At 54.8% G+C, this 19,432-nt stretch overlaps 1 protein-coding gene across 1 annotated transcript; it reads right to left on the bottom strand.

Moving 5' to 3' along the window:
* Positions 1–2,289: 2,289 nt before the first annotated feature.
* ANO9 (anoctamin 9) lies at positions 2,290–19,047 on the bottom strand. The gene is given in 25 exon segments (XM_052810651.1): positions 2,290–2,317; positions 3,246–3,358; positions 3,508–3,601; positions 3,840–3,959; positions 4,637–4,784; positions 5,127–5,279; positions 5,813–5,982; positions 6,187–6,284; positions 6,463–6,520; positions 6,826–6,937; positions 7,502–7,589; positions 7,591–7,794; positions 8,338–8,442; positions 8,876–8,958; positions 10,050–10,110; positions 10,493–10,589; positions 10,701–10,835; positions 12,101–12,183; positions 12,395–12,453; positions 13,049–13,098; positions 13,382–13,518; positions 13,793–13,909; positions 14,148–14,213; positions 14,633–14,769; positions 18,861–19,047. Coding segments are annotated over 25 exon segments (2,703 nt in total).
* Between the last annotated feature and the right edge of the window lie 385 nt (positions 19,048–19,432).

Here is a 19,432-nt window from a genome sequence, read left to right as displayed (position 1 = left end):
TGAGGTGCCACCTAGCAACAGACCTTTAATCACAATCGCTGCTCCTCTCCGAGGAGGCACGGTGAGTGCTGGCTTTTTGCTCTTAAATCGGGGCCGAGGACTCTGCGGGGTGCATGGCTGCTCTGACCCTTCAAGCGAGCTGAAAGCGGTGTAGCCTCTTGTGACACATGCAGCGCTCACAGCGCTTTATACAGTGAGAACTGGTTTCATTATGAGAAGAAGCATCACTGCGCAGACTTCTGTACAGCAGTACAGCTTTAGCCACAGCAGGGGCTTGGGCCAGTCTGACTTTTAATTACAGAACAAGACAAATCAGCCCTAATGAAATAGTTCCTGACCTCTGGTGCTCATGTTTGCTTATATGCATCTTTCTGAGTTCGCAGGGAGGCTGTCACAGCTGTTACACGTGCACATACACACACGTTCATGCTGTGGCACCCTTTTAACTCCCATGTTTCGTTCAGTTTATCCCCAGAATTCACCTCCAACACAGGGAGGCACCTATTGCCATTTTATAGAGGAGGGGATGAAAGGGTGGAGCTCGAGGTTAAACTTACAAACTGGTTAAAAGTTTCCAGGTCTTATAAAGAAAAAATACTCTAAAGCTTTGAAAGTCAGTGGATTTGCCCTGGAGTTTACACGGACCATAAGAAAGCTGGAAACCAAGCTGCAGTCACCTGTCCCATGCTACTGCCTTCCTCATTAACTGAAATTAGGAAAAATTAAGAGAAAAGCTTCTTCCCTGTACATTTGCAAACCCAGCTCCGCGAGGCTGCGTAAGCCTGATGTAATGTGTGGGGAATCTCACGGGGCATCAAAGGGCTGTTTGTGCACTCGAAGCTGAGCGAAGAGTCACGTGTTTGAGGGCACGTTATCATTCCTGGGCAGCGATGAACAAAGACTTTGTTCCTTACGCACAAATAACTCTGCCTGGAGTCAGTAAATGTCTCGCTAAAGGTAGACCCGGCAAAGAGCAAAGCTAAGAGGCTGGGAATGCACATATATTTGAAAAGTCGCAGCGTTGGCTGTGACACCAGTCCAGCCTTGGGATGTAACCCCTGTGCTCCGCTGCAGACAAACCCCCTTCTGTCTGCGGTTGTAGGGAGAAGAGGGCAGCTGCAGCCAGCACTGGTGTCAGGGTGGTGGGGCTCGGGTTTAGGCTAGCAGCTCATGTTTTGGAACACGAGATGACCCTTGCTAGCCCTATCGCTCGGGATTTTCTGTGCAGCTCGGGATTTTCTGTGCAGCTCAGTATTTCTGTTACCCCAGCACATTTAACAGGTTGTTGTCCCACTGTGTGTAGCCAAAGTGCCAACTTCGTTTCAGTGTCTCCCCAGCCAGCACCCACGCACAGCCCTAGCTCTGGGCTATGCACAGACACTCCAGCTCCAGCCTTTTCTAATTGTCCACATTAAGACAAAAAAGGGTTTTGCGGGGGGACAATTTCTTTGGGTGATGTGGATGGCAAAGGAGGGAGGCAGGAATGATACCAGTGTGAATGCAGTGACTCAACGGCAGCTGAAGATCTGGCCACTTGTGTCCGCATGGGTGTTATGTTTATTTACCATTTTGCTCGTGGTAGTTGAGCCAGGCACAACTGTCGGGTGTGCTTAGGGCAGATGCAGAGGCTCGGCTGAGCCTGGAGCAAAACACAGCCAGGCTAACAACTGGATTTTTCCCAACGTCCGTGAAAACAGCGGGTTGGAGCTGCAGCCATGTGGTAGTTGTGCCAAGAGAAGGATTGTGCTGGCTGTGGTGAAAGAGGAAGGACTCAAGTTTCTCAGCGGTGCAAGAGCAGGGAGGTCACTGAAGGCAGAGGAAAAAGAAGCCAAAGTGCAAAAAAAGAGCAGAGAGGGAACCTAGAATGAGGTAGCTGGCTTTTCCTGCGATGCCAAGTTGCATGTTAAGGCAATGATTGACGAGGAAGCCAGGTCATCCTCCTGCAGACCAGCGTTGTGCTCACCCGACAGTGGCTGGATGCTGCACTGTGGTTTGTCCCTAGTGCCAAAGCTCTTCCCCAGCTTCTCGGTGTGCTGGGAAGGTGCCATTCCCGCAGCTCTGCTGCAAATTCCTTCCTCCTCGCAGCCGTGCGAGTTGAAAAGCATCCTGCTCCTGTGAAGCCACCGTCATGTTGTCGCTTCCCAGCTCAAGTCCAAGCTTGGTCACAGCCGGGACACGTGGCCCGTCTCCACGGACGGTGCTGCGGCGGTTTCTCCTGCACCCACGGCACTGCCAGGCTGGGGAGGGGGGCTCACGTCCGTGTTTCTCATTCTCCTTGGTGAGCGGTGGCTACACCTCGGTGGAGTACTCCATCATGCTGGGGGAGAAAGGAGAGGGGCGTTGTGGAAGGGAACTGTCCGAAATGGGAAGCAATGGGGAGGTGTGGAAAAATATTCAGAGTGGGAGCAGGGCCTTTTGCCAGAAATAAATGGAGAAAGAATGACACACTGTTTGTGGGAAATCGCTGTTTGTGGGAAATCCCTCCATCAACGGGAAGCCAGAGCCTGAAAGCTGAACTGTGGCAGCGTGGTGCTTCCTGAGCCCCGCTCACTTCTGCTCTTGCTTGGATTTTGGGGTGGCAGCTGGGACAAGGTGACTGTGAAGAGGGGCAGTCTGAGCCCTCCTCCAACATGGGGCTCAGTCCATGAAGGACAGAAGCACCAGGGTGGCCCAGCCTATGGCTCTCAGCTACACTGGTTCTGTTTCCAGCTGAAATACTTGATTTTTTTTAAACAAAGTTTAAATGGATAATTTGGGCAAAGTTGCTCCTTGTTTTAGCTTGGAGCTTTCCTTTTTCCGAAGGAAAAGCCAAAGTCAAGCAGACATTTCCTCTGGTGAGCACTAGTATTGAATTGCCTCAGGTGGGACTCATTTCACTGGCCTTGAGTGCCTAAAAGCCAGGCACCTGGGCTAGTGAGCAAGGCCACTGGCACGGAGGGAGATGGATCTTCATTTATGGGTAATGCAGCTCATCTTAAAAAGAACATTTTCTGCTGTAGGTCCCACGTAGTAGAGACTGGGCTGAAAGCTTGGGGGAGAAGCTACCCTGACAAGGGTGATGGAGGAGCTGCCCCGAGGGCAGGAGCTCATGGCCCCACCTTCTCCATGCCTGTGGTGGTGGGTGTTTGTTAGCCTGATCGTGGGGCTCTGGAGCAGATGGATCCTGCGGCCAGGCAGGTCTGCTGCTGGAGGCTGTGCCGTCTCTGAGCACAGCAGCCCCTGGCACCTTCCGGGGCATCACCCACCTCAGATCTTTACGAAGGTTGCTGTGTTTTCTGTCCAGAAATTGATTCTTAACCAACTGGGGGACATCAGGGATGTACCAGGCTGCAATCAGTTTGACGCACAGAGCCACGTGCTGCAGAAAGCAAAAGGAGCCGCCACAGGCGGTGAGGAGCTCTCCGGGCCGGTTGATGTGACCTGTGCGAGCGGCACGGACCCAGCCTGTTTCCCCCTGCTGCCATCCCCCCGTTGCCCCAGCCTCCTCCTGCCTCCCTGGGTGCTCACCTCAAAGAGGATGAGGAAGGCAAGCCGGGCTGCGAAGATGTGCCAGAACTGGACCGTGTAGCTGTAGTCATCGGCGTTCCTGTAATCCCGGTACCTGCAGCACAGCCCCATCGGTGCCAGCCCAGGCTGCCCCCGTGCCGGGCATCGTGCCCTGCCTCGGCTCCCTCCGTGGGGGTCCGAGAGGAGCCCCGGCAGCTTCCTCGGCACGGCTGCCTCCAAACCCTGCTCCACCACCTGCCCGTTCCCCAAGCTGCAGGCTGGATGTCACAGTGAGGGGCTTGGGGAAGGGGTGGGGGGAATGCTGCTGAGCAATGCCCGTGGGCTGCTGTTACCTGCACTCCTTGATCTCGTTGCTGAGAAAGTCTGGCAGCGTTTCGGGCAGTTTTGTGTACGGCTCGAAGTCCTGAATGCGGAAGACGGAGAGGCTGTGGTTGATGTAGCCGGTCGAGCAGCTGCAGGGGGGAAAGATCATGTCTGCACACATTGGCCCAGCGGTGAAGGGGGGTGCTCCTGGTTCATGGCCGTGCTGGGGGGCTGTGGCATGCCCTAACCAAAAGCTGCAGCTCTTGTGTCTTCTAGGGGACTCGAAGGCCTCTGATTGCTACAAAGCCCATCTATCTATCTGCAGCTTTCGTTTCTACAGTTTCCCTGCTGTGTGGATTCTCAGGTGACTAGTAGTATGGTTGAGTACAGACTGTAGCCTCCCATTTTGGGGAAGCCAGCGCCCATCTGGGGCTCTCCCTCCCCTCCCTAGCTACCCATTTGCACAAAGCCTGGGGGAAATGAATGTCTCCGAGACTTCTGTCCAGTTTGACTGAACTTGGCTGGTGAGCCAAGGCTTGGAGGAAAAGGGGGAGGGCAGGGGAGAGTGTGCACAGGCACCCGGGCAGTCCTGCAGCGCTCCAACATTACATGGTGCTCTTTTCATTCAGGGGTACCAGTTTACCCACCACGGGGATGATGTGAGTGGGAGGCCATCTGGGATGCTGAAGGTGGTGCCATCTGGAAAACCTTTCCCTGCTCCCCTTTCCCCCCACCCTGCTGTGGGGGACCGCTCAGCTGCCTCCCTCTTCTGCACTGGTGGCACCGAGGCAGGCAGGGCTGCGAGCAGCCGACTGGCAGCACTCACTCCACGCTAGTGCTGTTTTCCATCATGCAGGGGCTGTATGTGTACTTGTAGACCTGCACGGGAATGAAGTCGGATGTGATGGCGATCACCAGTCCATTCCCAATGACAGCTAGGATGCCGACAGCCTCCAAGACCTGCAGCCAGATTCCTGCGGGAAAGGAGCGGTCAGCGAGGCCCCTCTGACAGCTCACTGCTGCCGTTCCAGCGTTGCAGACCAAGTCCCAGCTCAGGGACAGGTTTGGCATGGCCAGAAGAGGTCAAGGAAGGAGGCCTTCAAGCTGCCCCTCAGCCTCTGCAGGGTCTGAAATTGCTTCTCCTTCCCCAACCCACAGCTGTCCCTGTGCTCTTCTACTTCCACAGTGAAGTGATACCAGTCCCTGGCAAAGGGATGGATGCTCAAGGGCTTCCCACTGGGGAAAGGGCTTAGCGCCGGCACCGTTTGCACAAGCAGCAACGCTGGAAGGAGGGTGCTCCTTGGGCCCCATCTCACCGATGTCGTTGGCCTTCCTGGGCACCATGCGCTGGTGCAGCCGCAACACCTTGATAGCATCCAGGCGGATCTCAAAGAGGTTGTTGAAGAATGCCAGCAGCGGGGCAAGGGGAAAGGCAGCGACGAAAATGGTGGTGAAGCTGTACTGGATCACTGCGGAGGGGGAAAACGCCGGGTGCTGGTGTGAAGCCACGGCAGAGGGGACATCCCGCAGGGTCCTGACCTCTCTCTGGGTTTGTCCTGCTTTGTGGCTTGTGTCAGAGGGGCTTTGCAGGGGTGAAAGGGGGAGATAGACCTATCTTGGGGACCCCACACCCCCACAGGAGACACCCACCTCTCACAGGGCTGTCAGAGAGGGGGATCTGTGGGGGCCCCACAGGGCGCTGGTTGAGCCAGCCAGGCAGAGGGACTGCCCTGGGGTTACAGCCATCACCTTGGCACTCTTGGGAGGAGAGGAAGGTCCTAGGCAGGTGCCCAAGGCCAGCACAGTTGCCCGCTCTCTCTTGTTTTGGGAATGATCTCCTTGGTGTGCCAGAGCTCTTGGAGCGGGGCTGGGCTCGGAGCTGGGTCTCAGAGCTCTCCCTTGCCTGTGTATGGGCTCCCCAGCATCAGGCTCTCTCCAGGCAAGGAGGGCACGTGGCTCTGCACCCAGCATCCCACCTCACTCGACCCCCTGCCCTACGTACCCATCTCCAAGAATTCGTCAAACAAGCTGAAGATGTTGACCTCCTTGAGTTGATAGTTGCTCAGCCACTGCCTTTTGCAGGGGTCCTCGGCCTCCTCCTCTTCCTCTCCTAATATCATGCTTCTCTTCTTGGGCCGCTGCTGCTTCTTGCGTAGCTTGTGGGCTATCCAGCTGCAAGGGGAGGGAGCGATTTGTACGGCTACCTGCAGAGGACAGCAGGGCTGAACTGCTGCCAGTGACAGCCCTGGAGACCCGAGGAAGGAAAAGGAGGAACTCTTGGCCCAAAGACCAGGGTCACTCTCTGTAAGAGCTGGTAAGCTGTCCTGACTGTGCAGGAGCACCAATGAGCACTCCACGGGCTGGAGGAAAGCTTACGGGATGAGATACTCCATCACGTTGCTGATGGTCTGCTTGAGCAGCATAATGATGGCCATCTGGATGAAGAGGTCGGTGATGCAGCCGCTGGGGTGGCACTGCGAAGGGACGAGAGGAGTCGTGCCCTGCAAGCAGGGTGGCCTGGCCCGAGGGGCTGTTTGGCCAAGGCAGGTACTATAGGAGGAAGCTGAGATTCCCAGAGCCTTGCTGGGCAGTAGGGAAAGGCAGAGTAGGAGTTGTGGTGTAAGTCAGAGAGCTTCATGGCAAGTCCCTCACCTCTTCCAGCCTCCACTTGCCAGCAATGCGCACGTAGTTCCCTGGATGGCCGTTGATCCTGAGCAAGGAAGCAACAACAGCGATACCTGTTGAGCCCCGCTGCTCACCCCTGTTGGATGAACATCCAGGCGCAGGATGGAGACCATCATCCTCCGGGCACTGGTGGAGAGGCAAGGGGCTTCCCCCATCTAACATGCCCACGGGGAAAAGTCATGGCCCTCCTGAGGTCCCAAATGGGGTCCCTGTGCCTGGTGAGGTGGGTAGAGGGACTGGGCTGTCCCTAGACCCTGGGGAGAGTTGGGGATGTATGCCCCAAACCCAGGCTCCCCTCTGCTCCCCGCCGGGTCCCCAGCCACCACTCACCGTCCCAGGAAAAAGGCTATGTAGATGAGTGAAGAGAAGTTTGTGAAGAACTGGAAGGTGAAGATCTTCACGGTGAAGTTGTTCTCACGCTGGGAGAAGGTCCGTGGTTTCTCTGGGGAAGGGAGCAAGGCGCAGGGGCTTGGTCACAGAGTGGTGGGACCTTGCCCTGCTCCCCCTTGGATGCCACAGCAGCTCTTTGAAGGTTGGAAGGGTGTCTGCCCCTCATGGAGTCTTCCCTGCCCTTCCCCTGAGCCCTTAGATGGAGCTGAGCCCAGCTAAGCAGGGAGGTCCCTCAGAGCCATGAGCTGGGGGAGAAGGGACCCTTCAGCTGGGAGGGAAACCATATTGAGATCTCTCCTACAGCTGTGGTGGCTTCCTGCTCGTGCCAGGTCTCAGCCCCGTAGGGTGGCTGCCCCTCCAAAGCGTAACGTGGCTGTGGGACAGCCAGCTGGCAGCCTGTGGGCCACAGATGGGCTTGTGTGTTGGAGGGCTGCTGGCCTCCCATGGGGACCTGCATGGCAAGAGCTGCCCAGTAGATGGTTTGTGATGGTGGAGGAAGGGAACGGGCCAGGAGCCTGTCCGCATTTGGGGACCGAGGGGGTGCTGCGCTGCGGTCCCTGGGTACTGCTGGGCGGCTCGGCGCTGCAGGTGGGAGGCAGCCCCCGGTTTCCCTTACCCAGGTCACAGAGATAGAGGGCCACGTGCCTGTTGACCTGCAGGAGAGAGGTATAAAATGTGAGCGGAGGGTTGATGGTGGAAAAGCAAGGAGAAGACCTGCTGCCCGCCCCGTGTCTCGCTCCACACCTTGGTCATGATGACGATGGTGATGTAGTGCAGTACGGCCCCTGTCATCACTGCCATCGTGTTGGCCTGCTCGCGGAGGAACTCGAAGTTGCTCTGGGTGAAGAGAGCCGTTGCTATCACCCGGTAAATGATGAGCGCGTGGGCGATGCCGATCAGCACGGCAATCTGTGGAGGAGGGCGGTGGGGTGGTGAGAAGCTGTGCATGGAGGGCACGTGCTCCATCCCAGCCTGAGGACCACCAGCCCTTCAAACCCTGGTTCCCTTCACCAGAGCTCATCTGGCCTTGGCCTCAAATGCAAGCCTGTGCTTAAGGATGAGAGGTTCATAAGGTGGATGTCTCCACCTGAACTACTCGCCTAGACTCTCTCTGTTGGCCCACGTGGAGAAATGAGGGCATCAAGGGTTTGCCTTTTCCTACCCTCTGGGTTACTGCCTTGATCCTCACTGCCTTCCACTGCGAGAGCAGAGTCTTCAGCCCAGATCCCCAAGGGGCGGTTGGCCTCTCGCATCAGCACAGCAAGGTGTGAGCGTAGGGAGGCCACTGGATCCTTGTGATGGGCATGGACCTGCCCTAATAGCCTGGTTTCTGCCTTTGCTGTAGCCATAGGACACACTGAGGTGCTGTTCTTGCAGCAGAGTAGGGAGGGATCAGGAGGAAAGCCCATGTGCCCTTAAATCAGATCTTCCTATGGTCACCCTGGCACATACCATCACCAGAACCAAGAGGAGCATGATGGTGCTGCGGAAGTAGGAGTGCTGGTACCGCCGGGGTTCATGTTGCAAATTATTGATCAGCTCCATAGCCAGCTCCTCCTTTAAAAAAAAAAAAAAAAAAAAGGATGCGGCAGAGCTGTGCCCAAGTAGTGGGAAGTCCAGGGGTCATTGTGTTAATGGGCATATGGGATGAGCAGCACCAGAGAAGGACAGGGATGAACACGCAACCCAACGCACAACAGCATGGCCAATCCTGATTAAGTTCAAGCCCTTGTGCAGGTGGAGAGGTGACTAGCAATGCAGAGAAGTGGCTAGCATCTGCGTCACTCTCTGGAGGGCTCTGTCTCTCCCAGGACTCTCCTAGGACTGTCAGATGTTGGCTTTGCTGCTTGTTTAAGTGTCTCCATTAGATGTTTACATCTACAGAGAATCAAGCTGGGCAAGGGGGTCCCTGTGACGTGTCTTTTCTGTAGGTCCGGCTGACTCCTGCCCTGAAAAGGGAAGCACTAAGCAGGAAAGATGACATCCTCACCTCTTCCTCATCCCACCTGTACAGGTCCCAGTCAGTGACCACGTTGGCTCTCTTCCTCTTCCACAGCTCCAGGAACACAGTGGCTGTGGGGGGAAGGATAGAGCACTGTGACACTGGAGGATGGCTCTCGGACAAAGTCACCTCTCCGTCCCATAGAGTGGGATGGATAGTCACGTTACTATCCAACCTGATGGCAAATCAGCCTGGACTGCCCTTGGCCCATGGAGGACAGGCAGCCACCTCTGCGTCTCAGCAACCGGGAAGGACCCTGGACATGCAGCAATGAGCACTCGGCCCCACGTGGGGCTGGGGATGGAGGTGTGTGGGTGAGTTTTCACTGGGAGTCAGGCCAGCTCTAGTGTCTGTAGGGGTTTTGGCATAAAGAAGAGTAAGCATCAGGGCTGTTCTGCTGTGGTGGGCATGTTTATGTGGTGCCAGCCAGACACATTATTCTGGATTAATGAAAAATACACCTTTCAAGTGGAATAGGTATCCTGGACTGCACCCCAGCATGGCTACGCCTCTGCTAATCCATTTACAACCATCCCTTCTGTTAATCTGGATTGACCTTCCTGAGCTTGTCCCCATGTAAACCAGCCCATAGCGAGACACGAGACCATGTCCGTGACCTGCTCAGACCGTGGTCTTGCAGGTGAAACGCCCAGCCCACCCCTGCGGTGGTGTTTGTAGCGGAAAGGGCTGTAGTAAAGACAAATGAGATGTGTAGCTAATATGGTGATGGGATCATATCAGCTCATGGCCCAGTGCTCTGCTGTGCTTATTCCACAGCAGCAATCTGGGAAGGTTAATGAGGGATCTGGTGGTGCCTCCTTCCTGCAGCTGCCACCACTTACAGGCTGGTGCTAGAAAAGCCTGACTAGAGAGGCTGTTGGATGCTTTGCAGGAGGGTGGGTGAAGGAGTAAAAGCTTTCAGGCAGGACAGGTAAGGAGTGTTTGGGGAGCTGAAGGAAATTGCTGGGGTGATTTTGTTCCTTGCCTTGTCTGGAAGGGGAGCTGGTGGCCCTGGAAGAAGAGGAGATAAGGACTAAAAAGCTCCTGAATGGTAGAGCTGCGTTGGTGTCCCATTTTCCTCCACCTACGGTCCCCCTAAGCCACAGTGGGCTGATCCCTTTTCCAAGCTGTGTGTGCTTGGCACCAAGACATCGACACCTACCCCAGATCGCCATGAACATGGCAAACAAAACCGTCCCCTCGTTGTCAATCATGTGAGTGACCTGGAGAAGATCAAGGAAGAGCGTGATGGGAGCAGCGGGGTGCAGGGGCTGTGGCACCTCGGGGTCTGGGGAGAAGCCTCTGTGCTCAGCAGTCCTCTTGCCACCCTGGTCCCCCCTGAGACAGGTCAGGGTGCTCCAGGAGGGCAAAATGCAGGAAGGGGATGGACACTGGGACTTGTTAGTGGTAAACTCTTCCTTGGTGGTGATGGAGACTGTGATCTGGCTATACCTCCTCCTTATTACAGAGGTTAGTGGAGGTTTCCTGTGTGTTGTAGCCAGTTTGCTGGGGTGGCTTTTCTTTCTAGTGGTGTGGGAACAGCACAAGCTGGGAGTGTTTCCCCATCCTTTGCATTGAGCCTGTCTTGGGAATGGGGCTACCTACCCTGGCGTAGGTGCAGGTGTCAGAGAGGAGCCAGAATGGGCACTTCTGGTCGCAGAGGGGGCACATGATGGTGTTACTGGCTTCACAGATCTCCTTGCTAGAGAGAAAGGTGTAGAGGGAAGCAAAGGGGAATAACAGTGGCTCAAAGTGGCGTGCGTAACAAAGGCTTGTGAACAGGATGCGCGTTTGGCATTCCCAACTGCCTTACCTCACCTGGCTGGAGTTGAAAACAGTAATCCCAGCCACGAAGACCACCAGTCCAGCCACTGCAGCGATTCCCAGCAGGTAGGTGTACCAGCCCAGCCAGGCAAAGTACAAGGCCACCTTCTCACCAAAATAGCACCTAGAAGGAAAGGTGAGATGTGGTTTGCAGCAACTGGAAGAGACCACATTGTTAGGGGATGCTAGAAAATGCTATTCCACTCCCAAAAGGATATCAGGTCCAGGAGGGGCAGTGCTATCTGCATGTCTGGGGATTTTGTTGGGATTGGGAGGGTCAGCTCAACTGAGTAGAGGAGCTGGAGGAACCAGAAGCGTGCAGCATTTCCCAGGGGATTTCAGCAGCAGCATGTGCAAGGAGGGACAGCTGGGTCTCCTTGTGCTCTGACTGCATGGGAATGCAGTGAAGTGCATTGTGGACATCACTGTGGGGCTGCGCAGCAAAGACGTGCTGAGAGCACAGCTCCGGCTGAGGGATGAACGCAGGATGGAGAGCAACGCGAGGCCGCTGTGGGGGCTGCCTTGGTCTACACCGCATGGTGCAGGGCACGCTGTCCTGCAGAGGATTAGAGAAACCTGTGAGAAGCTTCTCCTGTTCTCAGTCAACCTGGTGACTGATGCAAACTAAGGAGTGAGGTTTTATTTCTTTTTTTTCTTCCTTTTTTTTTTTCTTCCCCCTCGGTTAATATGCCACAAGGAGAGCCACTCTCACTGATGCCCACTTCCATATGAAGCAGGCATTGACCTTAGAAATGGTGAGTTGTCTGACCCTGTGCACCGTGGAGGCATCAAGAGTCCCTAGTGCCTCTGCTAGACTTGTGAACTGTAGTAAACATTTAAGGAAGGAGAGCACATCTCCATTTTAACATCTCATCTCCCTAACAGAGCCCACTGACAACTTTATGAAGTAGCATGTTCTTTTTGCCCTCCTTCCCCTGACCATGGAGAGTTAGTTTTCTTCCCCTTTTAAAATAAGAGCTGTGCTCTTCCCTGAGTTTTAATGTGGTTATAGGAGCCCCTTGTTGCCTTTAATGCCCCAAGTTCTGCCTCAGGCTGGATGTGCTGCACTGATGCTCTGTTCCCATCTCGCCTTCCTTTTGAACATGGGAATGCGTGGTTGAAAATGAAACGGCTAATTAAAAACCGTGCTGATGTGGGGGTTGTTTCATACTGCAAAATTAGCAGATGGAGCTTGGTGCCACAGGGATAACCCTTAGGCTAAGAACTTTGCAGGCTTCAGAAGCAGCCCAATACGTGCGAGAAGAGCCAGGTTCAAACTAATGATTTAAAAGAAAACACAGGACCCTGGCAAAGGGCATAAAGCTGTCTGGATTTCAGGTGGGACTTCTTGGTTAGAAGGATCTGCCGTGCCTCTTCTGCCCGTGTTACCTGATCTTCTCAATCCGCTGTTCGCAAAATATATCTCTCCAGTGAACCCATTTCTCCTTCAGGAATTCCCTTACTACTTCTTTCTGGAGAGCAGAGACATTGGTCAGACACAGGAATGTTAGGGCAACCTTAATCCCCAGCCCAGCTCCCAGGCTGCTGTTGGGAGCCTGGTCATGCCCTTCATCCAGGGAGGTCTTGATGCAGCCCCAGTTACCCAAAAATCTTCCCCCGCCCAGTCTTGCTCCTCTACCTCTCGTGGCTTTTCCTCCCAGGCACCTGTGTGCTCGGCCTCACCTCGTGCAGGGGAAACGTTGCCTCAAAGACCTTCTTCTTTATCAGGTCATCCAGCTTCTCTGGTAGCAGAGCAGAATGGAGAGGATTAGTGAGACAAAGCTTTGCTCTTGCCCCTGTGTATTCCCTGCCAGGCAGAATCACCCCAAACCTTTTCTGGAGCCTTTGAGGGGGGTAAAAAAAAAATAAATGCCTGGGAGAGGCTGAACTATTCAAAAGGGATCAGCACTAATCCTTGTGGTTGTGCTACTCTGCCGGGCTGCCACAGGCTGTGTTGTGGCTGGCTCTGGGAGCAAGCCAGGTAGGCAGGTCCTTGGAGATGGCTAGAAAGCCCACACCCTGTGCTGCTCTGCTCATCCTGGGGTGTCAGAGAGGAATGAGCTCTTCTGGGGACACAGGAGAGCAGTGGTGGGCAGCTGAGGTGAGGGGTTTGGGGAGAGGGAGTAGAGGGCTGTTGCTGGTTCCTGCAGTCCCAATCTCCCAGCCTCTGGATGCAGCAGCAAAGGTACTTGTCTGAGCTGCACCCTGGCTTTCTCCTCCCCTCTGCATCGTCCCTGGGGGCGGTGAGGCTGCTGGAGATGCCTGTGCCTGCCATGGGGCAAAAGCCTTACTGCAGACCCAGGCTGAGCATCACCCCTGCTGGCCCCATTCCCTTACCGAGGTCGGGCGTCATTGTGTTCTGCAGGATGAAGTTCACGATCCGTATCCTGAGCAAGGAGAAACTGTGGTTAAAGGCTGCTCTGGGGATACAGACTTGTGTTGTGTGGCCCTGGAAAACAGGGGAGGGAAGGGAGAAGGAAGGGTGGGAAGAAACAGGGAGCTGGCTGTGGACAGTGAGAAGCTGGCAGCTTTGCACATGGTGGGTGGAGGTGGCCTTCTGTGGAAAATGAAAAGCCTGAGGCAACTGTGAGCTGAGCTGGAAAATGGATGCTGGTGTGGAGAAAGGGGAGTGCAAGATGCTGGAAGTCAGTAGCCCAGCTCAGCACCCACCTGGTGGTCACTGGTATGTCATGATGGACATCGCAGTTTTGCAGCCTGCTGTCGGGGTTCCTCAAGAGCCACTGATATTTCCGGAAGATCTGTTTTGGGGCACGGACTCCATAAAATAGCTTCTTGTCCTCAATTTTCTAGTGGGTGGAAGAGAAGGGCTGTTAGAACAATGCTGGCAGAGCCAGAGGGGCAGGGAAAAGGGCAGAGCTGCAAAGGCCAGGGGCTGTGTGAGTCCTGGGGCTGGGGTCTCCCCTGGTGGAGCAAGTTTATTTTCCAGCACTGATATGGTGATCAGCTCAATGGTTCAGGTCTCTCCCATCTCCTGGGATGCAGGAGCCCAAACCATGCTTGGATCCTGGGTACCACGAGATAGCCAAGTATCTGCTGCCTTTTCCTCCTACAGCACCTCACCTTGATGGCAAACCCCTTCTTGCTCAGCTCATCCAGGAACTTCTTCCTCTTGATCTCCTTCTCGCTGCCCACTTCGTGGATGTCGCTTACCAGGACGAAATCCCACTTATCTTCATCCTGCCCACAGAAAACACCAGGGAATTTATGGGGGTGGCAAGCTGAGAGCTCTCCCTCTCGGCTCCAGCCTCTTAGAGGTCTGGACCTTCATCATGACTGTGTAAAGGGTCCCTGGGAACTGGGAGTGAGCAGGAGAATGGGGATGGGGAAACTGAGGCAGCAGCTGCCCTGACACTGCCCCACTCCCCTCTTTGAGCTGTGCTGAACTTGCTGTGAGTGCAGAGGGAGCAAAGCTTACCGGGGGGGCAAATGGGTCCGTGTCTTCTACAGGAAAATCCCTCCAGGGAGTCAACAGAATTTCATCCTGCGGAAGAGAAAACCAGCCAAGGCTACAGCGGGCTCCCTGGGAGATCCCGTGTCTGGGCACAGAGCAAAGCTCTCCCTGCAAACATTCGGATGGCATCGCAATGCCCTGGATCAGAGCCTCCTGGGGGCATCGGGATCAAGCTGCCCCGCTCCGGGTGGTGAGTGCAGGTGAGCAGCGCTCTGCTTGTGGTACACAGAAACCTGCCCGTCAGCAAAGCCCGCCTGGCGTTTAGGTGCTCTGGGGTGTGTCACTGGTTGTACTTGCAGTACATCAAAAAAGACAGAGCCTGTGTAGATAAAATTGCATTACAACATAAGATCAAGATCCACCTGGCCCAGTTTTCCTCTCCCAGCAGCCACGAAGGGTTGCCCAGGGAGGAGGGTATGAACAGGCTTGTCTGAAACCTTCTCCCATACGCGACTGCTCTCCAGTTCGAGGTCTTCCTGAGCCAAATATGGCTTTGTGTTTAGGGATCCTGGAGGGAATGCTGCTCTGTGAGTATGTGCAGCCTTGTCTTGAATGAACTCATGTAATGCCCAAAATTTATGGTACCCTGGGGTCACAAGGGAGCCAGGCAGGAGGGGAAAAAAACCCCTCCCTCTGTTCTGGACTTCACTTTGTCTTGTTTCACCTGATGCCCTGACATTTGTACTGGATGAGTGTAAACACTCAACTCTCCCTCCATGCTACAGTGGTTTTTACAATCTTTAATCAACCTTTTCCCCTATTTAGTTGTTCCTTTCAGATAGGGCACTGTTAGCTTTTTGGCAAGGGTGGGGAAGGTAGTTTTAAATTCCGGTGAAGGGAGAGTCGGGCATGGGCAATTGGAGGCTTGCACAACCCTGCAGACTGCAGCAAAGCAGGTGAAAAACGAGTTCTTGGAAAACACCTCAGATGCCTCAGTCTGCAGCCAAGGGACAGAGAGGGGAAGATGAGCTGCTGACACTTGGCTTCTGCCTGGTTCCCTCCCGTGTGCTACCAGCTCCCAAGGGAGATGGTGCGCAGGGGCGACTGCAGCTGCTCACCTTCACTATTTAAGCCTAATTATGCTCAGACACCCAAGTGGTACAGCTCTGGTCGTGCATGAAGCAAAGAGGGTGGCCCTGTGGCAGCAGCTGCCCTCTGCCCAGTGTGATTTCCAGCCTGCGGTGTCCTTCTGTGAAAGGATGCTGCAGCGAGCACCCTTGGGTGGGCTGGACCTGGTGGGCGCCCGGAACTGGGGCGCATCAGCTTCAAACCACTTTGTCCCTGTCCTCTATGCCTGGCTTCCCTGATGCGATCTCAGCCTGGTTTTGCAGCCATAGTTCCCTCTTAGGCAAGAAGGGATTAGTCCAACCAGCCTTTCAGTGGATTGGCAAGAGCATGCCAGGCTTCACATCCCAGTGAATGCAATGAGTTTAATAAAGACACGCTCTGCAGGCCATGCTGTGACAGGGGCAGGGAATGGATCCTGTCTTAAAAACAGCATTTTGGGGGTTTTTTTGTGGTTCTTTGATGTGACTCATGGTGCAGCCCCACAAAGAGTTATGCCCCTGTTCCTGAGGGCATGGTGACGCAGCACAGAAGTGGGAAGGAGCTGCCAGGGGATGGGGATATCGTCAGTCAGTATTGCCACCAAAGATGTTGTGACCTGAAACAGTGGCCAGCCAGACAAGTTCATCCAGCTGTAATCTTGGGAGCAGAGCAGTGATGGTGCAACCATGCCCTGATGTAAGATCTGGATCCCAAGCTTCCACTGAAGAATGAGGCCATGGGAGCAGAAGAGACCGGGATGAGGACAGGGCTGAAATGCTCTGCCAAATGCTCTCTCACGTGGAGCTAAGGCCCTGGCTTCACCCAAAGAAAAGAGTCATGAGGAGACTGACCAACAGAAAGCCAAAGTGAGAAGGCTTGAGAAGAGGGATATTTTCCCCCAGAGGTGCTGTTGCAATAAGAACCAGAACTTCTCACTGCTGAAAGGTACCCCAATTTAGGACAGGACGCAGAGGGGGGTTTATGGTGCTGTCATCTGCTCTGCCAAAGTTCTAAGCAGGCTTTGGGGTGGGAGAATTGGGTTTTGGCTCGGGTTGGTCTCCCCAGGTGGGTAAGTGCCTAGCTGGTATGGCAGGTCTCCCTGTCCCTGGCCGAGAGCCCCTCTCTGGGCACAGGGGAGGGTGTAGGAGTCCCATCGGGGCTCTGCCCCATTGCTGATGCTCTGATGCTGGCACAGATCTAGCCTGGCACCCCCTCTCTGCAGGTCGCATTGTCTCATTCCTGCCTGGCTGGTTTCTGTCAGCCTGTGTGTGCACCAGCCTCATCCTGCAAAGATTGCCTGCTGGGGCTGCCAGGCTTCCAGCTCTATCGCTGATCCCTGCAATGTGGAGGGGAAACCACCCTTTGCGGACAGCGGGGTTTCAAGGTGTTCCTAGATGCCACTAGGGTCAGCGCCTCGACACAGCTGTGCTGCTGGTGTTGACCCCAACAGAGCTCAGGACGAGGTGAACGGACCTGCTGGCATCGCAGCTTCTGTTTCCAGGTGGTTCCCACCTCCGCCGTCTGCAGGCATGCCCCCTGCTCAGGAGCCAGAGCATCCTGACCAGCACATCCTTTTCCTGGGGAAGAGGCTGATGGGATTACAAAGGAAGGCTCGCAAATGGGACGTATCCAGCCATGGGGCTTGGTCTGTGTAGCCAGGCTGGGTGGCTGGAGTATCGGAAGCCTTGCCCCCCGATTCCCTGATGGTGCTACCAGCCCCTGCCTGTGCCTCAGGGCCTTGCCCACAAGGAGAGAGAGCATTCAGGCTGAGCCTGCAGAGCGTCAGCAGAGCATCCTTCTTCCACCAGCACTCCCAGTCATATTGCTGGTCTCTCAGACCTGATGCAGCCAGATCCTGTCCCTGCTTCTCCATGTTCCTCAAATAGCAAGCACTGATTTTAATCCCAGGAGGGAATTGTTGCTTTCTAATTTTCCAGTCAAGCCCTAAGAATTGGTACGGCTCTCTAGGCAATAAGGATGTCATGGTAGCGGGGTCTGGCTTTTCTCTGTGTTCCCATAGCAGTGTAATTTACCACCTGGTACCCGCTCTGCAGGCACCACGAGTGCTTCTGCGTAGGACTGAAAAATGGGGAGGAATTTGTGAATTATTTGCAGATTAGCACAGGCAATTCCCGCTACCCGCTTCTGGAGAGTTAACAGATAAAAATTGCATTCAGCTACAGAGGGGGATTTGCAAACCTGTGGTGATGGAAGAGCAGCATTTCAGCAGGTTTAATTCATTACAGTGGCTGCTGTAAGCCTTGGCTGCTTGGACCGTTGTGCAGAAGCCCAGCCTGCTTTTGGGGCCAGATGTGGCTTGTACACAGGGACAGCTGCAGACGGCAGGGACTTCGGATCACTAGTACTCCCACACCTTTTTTTTTTTTTTTTTTTTGTCCCGGGGGACTGGCGACACTGTCTGATTATGGCTGCTTTGCTCTGGCAGCACGAGACAGTCAGATTGGCCCCACGTGCAGGCAAGGCCACTGCGGCTCTGAAGTGGCTGTATAAAACCTGGACTCTAATCCCTGCTATCAAGGAGGACGGTGCCTGCTTCACTCTTTCCTGCCCGGTGGCTGGAGCAGGGTTGGAGGCGCGCTGTGCAAAGGTGTAGAAGTAACTGGCACAGCGAGAAGCAGGAATTTCAATGTTAAAAAGGGTTGGCGTGCTCTGAAGCGTGCCTGGTTTGTCTCCAGCTGTATCAGTGGGTCCTTGTCCCTTTGTTGCAGGCCAGGTAACCCGCTGCCCTGCGTGAGGTGACTGGATCCTCCAGAGAGATGGTGACAGGCACCCTTGGGCTGAGGGTGTAGTCACCTGTGTGAGTAACTCAGGCAAAGGACCTGGATAGGATCTGGCATCCTTGTTTTCCTTTCTAATTGTGGATTGGTGGGGGTTTGGGTGGTTCCCATCACCCACACTGAGATGATCAAATTGCTCTTATCTCAGGGATGTTTCTTACAAACGCTTCCCTTACAGCACTTCCACCTTACCTCATAGTTTCCTAAGAAATGTGACAATCTTGAACAGGCAGATGGTATGCCTGTACATTTACTAGCTGCCTCAATCTTAGAGAGTTTGCCTGGCTTTTTGAATAAAAGAAAACCACATCTTTTCTTTCAAGCTAGAGAAACTAAACTTCACAGCTCCCCACCTCCCCTTGCTTTATTCCAGGTGCTCCTGAAGCATCTGGGGCTGTCACCTCCGCTACTACACGCAGTGCCTTTCCCTGGGTTTATATAAGCTGAAGATCTGGTCTCAGTCCGAACCATCCTTCTCTGACCTGTGCTCTGGCACCGCTGAACTCTGGTACCAACGTCTGGGGCCCTGCGTGACCCCGCTGCACCTCGGGGAGCAGCCCAAGGCTCAGCCCTGCCTCGCTCCCCGGCTGCGGGAAACTGCAGAGCCAGCGGCACGCACCGCTTTCCCCATCGCACGTTCACGGGAGGCTTGAGGTTGCTGGCTGGAAAGAGGAACAGGAGTTTTGTAGTACTTTTTGAGTACTTTAAAGGCTGAAAGCACGTGAGTGGTCGAGGTTGGAGCTTAGCGTGTCCCACGTTTCCAAGCTACAGGTGGCTCAGAGGTGCTGAAAAGCAACCTCTTGGAAATAGCTGAGCAGTTTCTGTTTCCTACCTGCATGGTGGAGTGGAGAGCCTTTCTCTTTCCCCCTGGGTCTTTTTGCTCCTTCGGGCAGGTCTCTGAGGAGCTGTCCGTGGGGCAGACGGTGAAGCTGGGGCCGCAGGCGGGACGAGCCGCGAGGCTCCTGGGGTTTCTCGCAGAGCGTGGTTTCCTTCCCCAGCTCCTTCGCCTGAGGTCTCATGTGAACGGAGCAGTGACTTGACTTCCGTGTGGGATTCTCGTGGGAGGGAGCTGCCTCTGCCTGGCAGCGGGCAGATATCAAGGAGGAGGTGAGAAATCTGTCCTTCACCCTTGCTCAAAGGAGTGGCGAGCCCAGTACCGCCCAGCAGAGCCGGCAGGTAACCGTGCCGCGTTCCTCTTGCCAACCCCAGTGCTCTGCCAGCCCTGTCTTCCTCCTCGCCCCTCTCGGTGCCAATGCTGCTTGCTGTATTCTGTGAACATCCCCGGAGAGGCGTCACAAACAGGGGCCAAAAGGAGGAAGGATGTGAACATCCCGAAAGAGCTGTCACAAGCAAGCCAAAAGGAGGAAGGAGGTATTAGTGAAAGGTCTAGAAAGCGTTAAACTT

Source organism: Harpia harpyja, chromosome 16, assembly GCF_026419915.1.
Source record: "Harpia harpyja isolate bHarHar1 chromosome 16, bHarHar1 primary haplotype, whole genome shotgun sequence".
Taxonomy (NCBI): domain Eukaryota; kingdom Metazoa; phylum Chordata; class Aves; order Accipitriformes; family Accipitridae; genus Harpia; species Harpia harpyja.
Note: the sequence above shows the minus strand (reverse complement) of the source record. Positions and strands in the feature narration are given on the sequence as shown.